The following is a 9,273-nucleotide window of genomic DNA, read 5'->3' as shown; positions in this document are numbered from 1 at the left end:
AACATGGTGAAACCCCATCTCTACCAAAAATACAACAAAAATTCGCCAGGCGTGGTGGTGCGCTCCTGTAATCCCAGCTACTCTCGTACTGAGGCAGGAGGATCGTTTGAGCCTGGGGGGTGGAAGTTGTAGTGAGCTGAGATTGTGCTAGTGCATTCCAACCTGGGTGACAGAGTGAGACCCTTCTCAAAAAATAAAAATAAAATAGGCCGGGCGCTGTGGTTCACACCTGTAATCCCAGCACTTTGGGAGGCCAAGATGGGCAGATCACGAGGCCAAGGAGATCGAGACCATCCTGGCCAACATGGTGAAACCCAGTCTCTACTAAAAATACAAAAATTAGTTGGGCATGGTGGCGCGCCCAGGATGTAGTCCCAGCTACTTGGGAGGCTGAGGCAGGAGAATCGCTTGAACCCAGGAGGCGCAGGTTGCAGTGAGGCGAGATCGCGCACTGTACTCCAGCCTGGTGACGAAGTGAGACTCCGTCTCAAAAAATAATAGTAATAATAATAATAAAATAAATAAATAAAACACAAAATAAAGCTGGGAAGACAAAGGAATCCTGGAGAGGACCCTGGACTTTACCCAGGATGTGGAGTGGAGGTTTAGGTTTTTAAATTTTATTTTGGTTATTTATTTATTTATTTTGAGACAGGGTCTCAGTCACTGGAGCTGGAGTACAGTGGTTCGGTCACAGTTTACAGCATACTTGACCTCCTGGGCTCAGGTAATCCTCCCACCTCAGCCTTTCAAGTAGCTGGGACTACAGGTGCATGGCACCATGCCTGGCTAATTTTTGTGTGTTATGTAGAGATGGGGTTTCTCCATGTCGCCCACGACTGGTCTTGAACTTCTAGGATCAAGCAATCTGCCCACCTTGGCCCCCAAAGTGCTGGGATTACAGGTGTGAGCCACCTTGCCTGGCCTGGCGTGGAGGTTTGTGTCAATCCTAGACCTGGAGAGGCAAGGAAACCCCAGCTGACAGATGCAAGTATTAGGGATGTGCTGAAGCAGAGGGTAAGGCTGGGAGGAGCTTAGCATGTCTTTTTTTTTTTTTTTTTTTTTGAGACAGAGTGACTCTGTCGCCCAGGCTGGAGTGAAGTGGCATGATCTCGGCTCACTGCAACCTCTGCCTCCCAGGTTCCATAGATTCTCCTACCTCAGCCTCCCAAGTAGCTGGGATTATGGGTGTGTGCTACCATGTCCAGCTAATTTTTTGTATTTTTAGTAGAGGCAGGGTTTCGCCATGTTGACCAGGCTGATCTCGAACTCCTGACCTCAGGTGATCTGCCTGCCTTGGCCTCCAAAGTGCTGGGATTACAGGCATGAACCACTGCACTCCGCCAGCATGCCTTTGTTCTATGACTATTCTTTGGCCAGCCATGGATCTCTTTACTCTCCCAATCTCCCACCCTCTCTTGCCTACATGCCCTCCTAATCCAGCTCTGAGTCCGTGGCCTGACATTTAATAGCACTCTTGGCCGGGCATGGTGGCTCACACCTGTAATCCCAGCACTCTGGGAGGCCGAGGCAGGCGGACCATTTGAGGTCAGGAGTTCGAGACCAGCTTGACCTACATAGTGCAACTCCGTCTCTACTAAAGTACAAAAATTAGCCAGGCATGGTGGCGGGCACCTGTAATCCCAACTACTCGGGAGACTGAGGCAGGAGAATCGCTTGAACCCAGGAGGCGGAAGTTGCAGTGGGCCAAGATGAAGCCACTGCACTCCAGCCTGGGCGACAGAGCAAGACTCTCTCTCAAAATAATAATAATAATAATAATAATAATAATAATAAAATAAAAAAATAGAACTCTTGCCAGTAACCTAAACTTCATTACTCACCTTCCCTACAAACCCCTGAACACATGCAATCGTTGTTTCTCTTCCAGCCTTCATCAGAGCAGCCAAGGGGGAGGCAGGAGGAGGAGGGGCAATGAGAATACTGGCAAATACTCCTTTTTTTTTTTTTTTTTTTTTTTTTTTTGAGAAGGAGTCTCACTCTGTCACCCAGGCTGGAGTGCAGTGGCCAGATCTCAGCTCACTGCAAGCTCCGCCTCCCGGGTTTACGCCTTTCTCCTGCCTCAGCCTCCGGAGTAGCTGGGACTACAGGCGCCCGCCATCTCGCCCGGCTAGCTTTTGTTATATTTTTAGTAGAGACGGGGTTTCACCGTGTTAGCCAGGATGGTCTCGATCTCCTGACCTCGTGATCCGCCCGCCTCGGCCTCCCAAAGTGCCGGGATTACAGGCTTGAGCCACCGCGCCCGGCCTGGCAAATACTTCTATAGCACGTACTAGGTGCCAAGCACTAAGTGCTTTACAGAGGGTAACTTGCTTAATCCTCCCAACACCATGAGGTAAGTATTGTTATTATCATTCCCATTTGTGAATAAAGAAAACGGGGTGGCCCGGCGTGGTGGCTCACGCCTGTAATCCCAGCACTTTGGGAGGCCATGATGGGCGGATCACAAGGTCAGGAGATCGAGACCATCCTGGCTAACACGGTGAAACCCCGCCTCTACTAAAAATACAAAAAAATTAGCCGGGCGTGGTGGTGGGCACCTGTAGTCCCAGCTACTCGGGAGGCTGAGGCAGGAGAATGGCATGAACCTGGGAGGCGGAGCTTGCAGTTAGCTGAGATCGCACCACTGCACTCCAGCCTGGGAGACAGAGCAAGACTCCATCTCGGAAAAAAAAAAAAAATGGGGTGAACAGAGGTTAAGTCACTCAGAAAACCCAAAGCATACAGCTAATTAAGGTGTGCAGCCATGATTGAACCTGTGCCGTTTGCCCAGAGTCCCCGTCCACCAGGGGAGGGTGAGGCCAGGGAGGACTTGGCTTCTTCTGCCTTGTGTCCTACACTGCTCTCAGCCACCAGGGGCACAGTCCAGAAGAAGGCCAGACCCTCACTGCTCTTGGGGCTGACGTTATCACTCTGGAGGTTAATAATAATAATAGTAATAATAAAATCAGTTTCCATTTTCAGGATTTAAGATGTGTGTCCTAAGCACTTCACATGTATTTATTTATTCCTTTAGTCCTCCCAACAACACTATGAGGTAGAAGCTACAGTTATCTCCCTTTTCTTGAGGGACATGAAGGGACATAGCGATGAGCCTAAATTCTACAACACAGAGTTATGGATCAGATGGGAAGTGTGGCGGCTGGATGCCAGAGCCCCGCTCTTAACCCAGACTCTTTGCCTACCTTTGCTCCGCCTAGTGTCTCTGGCCTGCTCGTTCTGCTTGAGGGGAGGAGCCTCTTCTGTCTTGCAGTTCCCCACCCAGGCCTGATCCACAGCTCCAGAGCCCTGCTGTGGCAGCCCTCTGTCCCTTCTCCTCCGAGGCATGTAGGTGGTCAGCAGAGCGCTTAAGCAGGGTGAGGATGGGACCTCCATCTGGAACGCCCCAGACCCAGCCGCAGCCCCAGCAGCCTCTACTTTCAGTAGGCTTGAGTTCCTCACAAGCGCCCTGTAGACAGGGCCTGAGCTGGTCCTCCCCAGGCCTTGCCCACCTCTCCGGGTACAGCGCTGGCTCCCTGCTCCTGGAGGGTGGGGACAAATCTGGGATGGATGGGGCTCCAGGCCAATGGCAGCTGGGGCTCAGTACCCAGAACTGCGGCAGGAAGTACCAAGGCTTCCCTAGCCCCCTCCTCACACCCACCAAGCCTTCTGGCCCTATCCCAGGTGGGACCCTACCCCTCCCCATTCCCAGGAATTGGGGGAGGCCAAGCTGCCATTTATCCGTCCTGTCCCATCTCTCCCTTCCTCCCGCTTCCCACTCCCCTGGCAACCAAACCAGACCCATCAAGGGGAAGGAACTGGCAGCTGTGCAGGGAGAGACTAATGGCCCGGAAGGAAGGAGGGGCCTGGAGAGGAGACGAAGGCGGTAGGGATGTGAGCAGGGCGTTGGCCCTGGCCCATCTCAGAGGACACACAGAGGGGGGAGGGGGACGCTGCCCTGTAATACTGAGAAGCTGGCCAGCCAGGGAGCCGCCCTCCTCACCCCCAGCCAGATATCCAGGCAAGAGCCTCAAATCTGCTTCCCCAGGTGCACTCTCTTGTCCTCAGGTCCCATCTGAGGCAGACCTGTCTCACAGGAGAGTGCTGGAGTCCCCGGCAGCAGCAGTATCCCCAGCCCTATGGTTCCTGGCAAACCCAGCAGACCTCAGCAACCCAGCTCCTGCAGATGATCCGAGCTGCCTCTGTCCACTCCTGGGCAGGTTGTGCTTGCATTCTGGAAGCTGTTTGACATACAAAGGCCAGATATCAGCCTTCCCGCTAACTCTGGGGTAGGGGAGGTGTGGTGGGGTGTGTGAGTGTGTATTTGTGTGTATGTAATGTGTGTGCACATATACAAGGCTGTGTGTATGCATCCGTTTGCGTGTGCAGGTTTGTGGACCTGTTTTGGGGCCTTCTCTCTTTCAGACTGCTGGGGATGGGCACCTTCTCTTTCCCCATCTCTTCCGCATCCAGCCTCACCCATCCCTGGTACCTGCAACTCATCAATACTGGAAACCAGCTCCTGCCAGTCCATCCATCTCTCAGCCTTGGCAGCAGCTGTTGCCCCTCAGCCCCCTCCCCTTCCTACCTCAGGAATCACTCTGGTTCCCGTAAAGCCCATGACTGAGCAGCAATTGGTGTGGGGCTGGGGGAAGGGAGAATCCAGTAAACCCAGACAGAATACAAAAGGCCCACTCAGCCCAGCCCATAGCATGGGGCAGACCCTCCTGAGTGGGATCCAGAGCTGAGTCCAGCCACCCTCAGCCCCCTATGATGTACCCACCTCATTGGGGCTTCTTGTGGGGTAGGTCTAGGTTTGGGGGCTGTGTCTTTAAGGCTGAAACATCAGCAGACAACCTCTGCTGGGCAGTGTTCAGGGGAGGGGGAGGGGAAGCAGGGCTGGTCAGCCCATTAGCAGCAGAGCTGGCGCCAGGCACCAGCCCTTCACAGGGCCCTGGGGATTAGGGAGAGTAGCTCTTCCCCAGCCCGATCTGCCTCTGCGCCCCTGTCTCCTATTCCTCTCTAAGTGTGGTGAAGGAGGGGTAGCTGACAGCAGGTGAAAGTAGAGCCTGGCCCTCAGGGGGCAAGTCAAGGCACCAGCTATGGGGCCTAAGCCAGGTCAACTCTCCCTCCAGCTGGCCTCCTCCCTACTCCTGTGCCAGAAGCCTGCCCTTTAACTTCAGGTCCTTCTACCTCCCAATTTTCAGGGACCCTAGTTTAAGTCAGGCCTTCCTACCCTAGGTTCTAGCTTTGGGTGCTTGTTGGGAGGTAGTGACCCCCACTCCAGCCGCAATAGGGGGCAATCAAGTGGGCAGAGGCCTGCAACCAGGGAAGGGAGGGGAAGGCGCTCCTGCTGTTCCGCAGGGGTGGGGCATCCCCCTCCCCACACAACCCCCCTCCAGCGGGCCATCAGGCCAGTAGGAGGAGCTGCCCGTGCCCCCCCTGAGACCGCAAGGCTATAAAGCCGCCTCGCAGCGGTCTGCGGCTCCTTCCCAGCCCCCGGCCTAGCTCTGCCAACGGTGACTGCCCATCCTCGGCCGCAATGAGCCACCACCCGTCGGGCCTTCGGGCCGGCTTCAGCTCCACCTCATACCGCCGCACCTTCGGGCCACCGCCCTCACTATCCCCCGGGGCCTTCTCCTACTCGTCTAGCTCCCGCTTCTCCAGCAGCCGCCTGCTGGGCTCCGCGTCCCCGAGCTCCTCGGTGCGCCTGGGCAGCTTCCGTAGCCCCCGGGCGGGAGCGGGCGCCCTCCTGCGCCTGCCCTCAGAGCGCCTCGACTTCTCCATGGCCGAGGCCCTAAACCAGGAGTTCCTGGCCACGCGCAGCAACGAAAAGCAGGAGCTGCAGGAGCTCAACGACCGCTTCGCCAACTTCATCGAAAAGGTGCGCTTTCTGGAGCAGCAGAACGCGGCCCTGCGAGGGGAGCTGAGCCAAGCCCGGGGCCAGGAGCCGGCGCGCGCCGACCAGCTGTGCCAGCAGGAGTTGCGCGAGCTGCGGCGAGAGCTGGAGCTGTTGGGCCGCGAGCGTGACCGGGTGCAGGTGGAGCGCGACGGGCTGGCGGAGGACCTGGCGGCGCTCAAGCAGAGGTCAGGGGGCAGGGCGGGACCGCGGCCGTCGAGGCGGCTGCTCTTCCCTCCCCTCGCTTCCCCTCTCCATCAGCAGCCCAAGGGTGTGGCTCCCCTTACCAACCCAGGTGTGTGCAGGCAGCATCCTTGCCTACGGACTCCAAGTCCCCCCCGCCTCCCACTTTGCTCTGAGTGTCAGGGGAGGTGGGAGAAGTGGGTATCTGTGCCTCTCCTGAGTAATGAGGGAACCCCCTTTTCAGCTCCCAGTCCGTTAGACAGAAAGCGGGGCAAGTCTATCAGACAGCCTCAGTCCTCCATTTAGAGTCCTGGGCAGCAGCAACAGCCTCTAACCAGATCCCGAGGGGCGCGCGGTCTGGGGTGCCAGCTGGGCGGCGATCCCGCAGTTCAGCCTCTGCACGCTCTTCCCGTCAGGTTGGAGGAGGAAACCCGCAAGCGGGAGGACGCGGAGCACAACCTGGTGCTCTTCCGCAAGGTGAGTCCGAGCCCCTCTCCGAGTTCAGCCTCCCCACCCCAACCCCCGACCTCAGTATCCAGAGGTGGCATCGGTGGGCGCGGGGAGAAGGGGGCAACCAGACGCCTCCCGAGGCAGACAGGGAGATCTGGTCCTTCCTCGGCCTGCGCAGCCCCTAACTTCTCTTGAACCTCCACTGCCACCCCTCGAAGGACGTGGACGACGCCACTCTGTCCCGCCTGGAACTAGAGCGCAAGATTGAGTCTCTGATGGATGAGATTGAGTTCCTCAAGAAGCTGCACGAGGAGGTAAGTGGGCCCAGTATCAGGGGCGGCTTCTGAGGTTGTGGGGTGGTCTTGCTGGAGCTGGCGGGCGGAGCGGAGGCATAGCCCTGGGGATCAGGACGATGCTGGCTAGACGCAGCCCCTCCACCCCAGTCTACAGGTGGTTAGACTACCACCCTTGCGCCACCTGGCGGCGGGCAGCGGGGCTGTACCTCCGAAACCTGGCCTCTGGTCTCGCTCCCGCGGGGGCGCAGGGCTGTACGCCCCGCCCTCCCTGGCGCCCCCTTCTGTTCGTTCAAGCGTTTCTTCTTTTCTGTGCACGAACTGCGTGGCCCGCGCGGGATCTGCGCCACTGTCCATCCTCTGCCTGCTCCCGGCCGTAGGAGCTGCGAGACCTGCAGGTGAGTGTGGAGAGCCAGCAGGTGCAGCAGGTGGAGGTGGAAGCCACGGTGAAGCCGGAGCTGACGGCAGCGCTGAGGGACATCCGCGCGCAGTACGAGAGCATTGCCGCGAAGAATCTGCAGGAGGCGGAGGAGTGGTACAAGTCCAAGGTGCGAGAGCCGGGAGGGCCTGCGAGGCGGGGGCGCTAGGGTGGTGTAGCGCGTCCCAGCCGACTCAAGCCTGGGTTACCCCCACTTCGCAGTACGCGGACCTGTCCGACGCTGCCAACCGGAACCACGAGGCCCTGCGCCAGGCCAAGCAGGAGATGAACGAGTCCCGACGCCAGATCCAGAGTCTGACATGCGAGGTGGACGGGCTGCGCGGCACGGTGAGTACGAAGCTGCGCGCCCGGGCCCGGGGAGCGGACGATGAAATGTTCCGCAACTGGCCCCTTCCACTCCTCTACCCCAGAACGAGGCGCTGCTTAGGCAGTTGAGAGAGCTGGAGGAGCAGTTCGCCCTGGAGGCTGGGGGCTACCAGGCGGGCGCCGCGCGGCTCGAGGAGGAGCTGCGACAGCTAAAGGAGGAGATGGCGCGGCACCTGCGGGAGTACCAGGAGCTCCTCAACGTCAAGATGGCCCTGGACATCGAGATCGCCACCTACCGCAAGCTGCTGGAGGGCGAGGAGAGCCGGTGAGGGTGGGGCTGCTGGGGCGAGGCAGGGAGGGGTCGGGACTGGGCGGGGAGGGGCGGGGCCTGGGCAGGGGCTCTAACAGCTTGCTTCGCCTCCAGGATCTCCGTGCCCGTCCATTCTTTTGCCTCCTTAAGTATAAAGACGACTGGTGAGTCTGCCTTGCAGCCTGTACCTCTCCTTGTCCACTTCTGCGCTCCTCGGGCTCCTGCTCTGACTCACCTCAGGGATCTGTTCTCCCCATGGAACTTCTGGGTCTTGGCCTATACCCACCCCTACTCCTCACACCCCGCCCCTCCCCTGCCCTCAGGGATAGCAGTGGGAGCCTAAGAGGAGATATTCCCAAGCCTTACCCCTTGAATCCTTCATCCTACTTTCTCCAGTGCCTGAGGTGGAGCCTCCCCAGGACAGCCACAGCCGGAAGACTGTTCTAATCAAGACCATTGAGACCCGGAATGGGGAGGTGAGGCAGGTCCCCTAATCCCAGGACCCCACCATTTCCCATATTGTTTCTGAGTCCCAGCCTGGCTATCGCTAATCTTACTTAGGGTGGGTAATTATTGGGGAGAGACAGAGGAGGAGACAGAGAACATGGATAGATAAACAGGAGTCTCTGCTGGTTACCCCAAGGAGTGGGGCTCTATGATCCAAAGGAGTAGGATGGAGGGTGGCGCTGAATGGCTTGTGCCCATCATGTGCCCTGTCCCCAGCAGGTGGTGACAGAGTCCCAGAAGGAGCAGCGCAGTGAGCTGGACAAGTCTTCTGCCCACAGTTACTGAACCCCTTGGTCCAGAGCCTTGACTCTGCCCTAGGCCTGCTCTAAGCCCAAACCCTAACACAACTCCTGAATTGTCTCCTCTTCCACTGCATGTGTCTAAAAGGTGGTACCAGGCATCCCTTTCCTGGCTTATGGCCAAGCCCTACCCGGCCAGCAGTCGCTGAGCCTCTCCCTGCCCTGACACTTGATGTGACCTATGTGCTCCCCTTTTCATGTCCCGATAAGAAGCCAATGATCCCCCCACCCCCAGGACAAATCTACTCCAGCCACGATGAGAAGTGGGTGAGCCAGGGTCTGAGTTTCACATTTGAACCAAATAAAATGCTGTCAAGAGAAAACTCTCCAGTGCATTTGTGTCTGTGGAAGTGTGTGTGGGGTGCCTGAGGGGCGGAGCCTCAGCGGTGTTCTCCCTTTTCCTCGAGTCATTTCTTTGCTGGCTGTCACTCTCTTGGCATCAATATACCCTTCTAGGTTTTCTATCTCTGTCCATTCCTTCTCAGCTTTTGTTCCTCACCTGCAGCCTAGAATGCCCAGCCACCTGCTGGGTGCCTCACAGGCCACTCAAACTCAATCTGTCCCAAACAGAGCTCCTCACCTCCCTC

General features: G+C 57.6%; 1 protein-coding gene across 1 annotated transcript; it reads left to right on the top strand.

Moving 5' to 3' along the window:
• Window positions 1–4,046: 4,046 nt before the first annotated feature.
• PRPH (peripherin) lies at window positions 4,047–9,009 on the top strand. The gene is made up of 9 exons (XM_010385405.2): window positions 4,047–6,087; window positions 6,499–6,559; window positions 6,751–6,846; window positions 7,206–7,373; window positions 7,466–7,591; window positions 7,675–7,895; window positions 7,995–8,044; window positions 8,277–8,356; window positions 8,607–9,009. Exons 1-9 carry the CDS (start codon window positions 5,543–5,545, stop codon window positions 8,670–8,672), a joined length of 1,413 nt encoding a protein of 470 aa, XP_010383707.1. The 5' UTR covers window positions 4,047–5,542; the 3' UTR covers window positions 8,673–9,009.
• Window positions 9,010–9,273: the final 264 nt, after the last annotated feature.

This window comes from Rhinopithecus roxellana, chromosome 10, assembly GCF_007565055.1.
Source record: "Rhinopithecus roxellana isolate Shanxi Qingling chromosome 10, ASM756505v1, whole genome shotgun sequence".
In the NCBI taxonomy this organism is placed as follows: domain Eukaryota; kingdom Metazoa; phylum Chordata; class Mammalia; order Primates; family Cercopithecidae; genus Rhinopithecus; species Rhinopithecus roxellana.
This window is presented reverse-complemented; position numbering and strand designations above follow the sequence as displayed.

What these genes read in the sequence shown, in the direction of transcription:
- PRPH (XM_010385405.2), top strand. Translation starts at nt 5,543, where the DNA reads ATGAGCCACCACCCGTCGGGCCTTCGGGCCGGCTTCAGCTCCACCTCA. An exon ending in CTGGCGGCGCTCAAGCAGAG is followed by an intron (nt 6,088 to 6,498) that starts GTCAGGGGGCAG and finishes TCTTCCCGTCAG; the next exon opens with GTTGGAGGAGGAAACCCGCA. An exon ending in CTGGAGGGCGAGGAGAGCCG is followed by an intron (nt 7,896 to 7,994) that starts GTGAGGGTGGGG and finishes CTTCGCCTCCAG; the next exon opens with GATCTCCGTGCCCGTCCATT.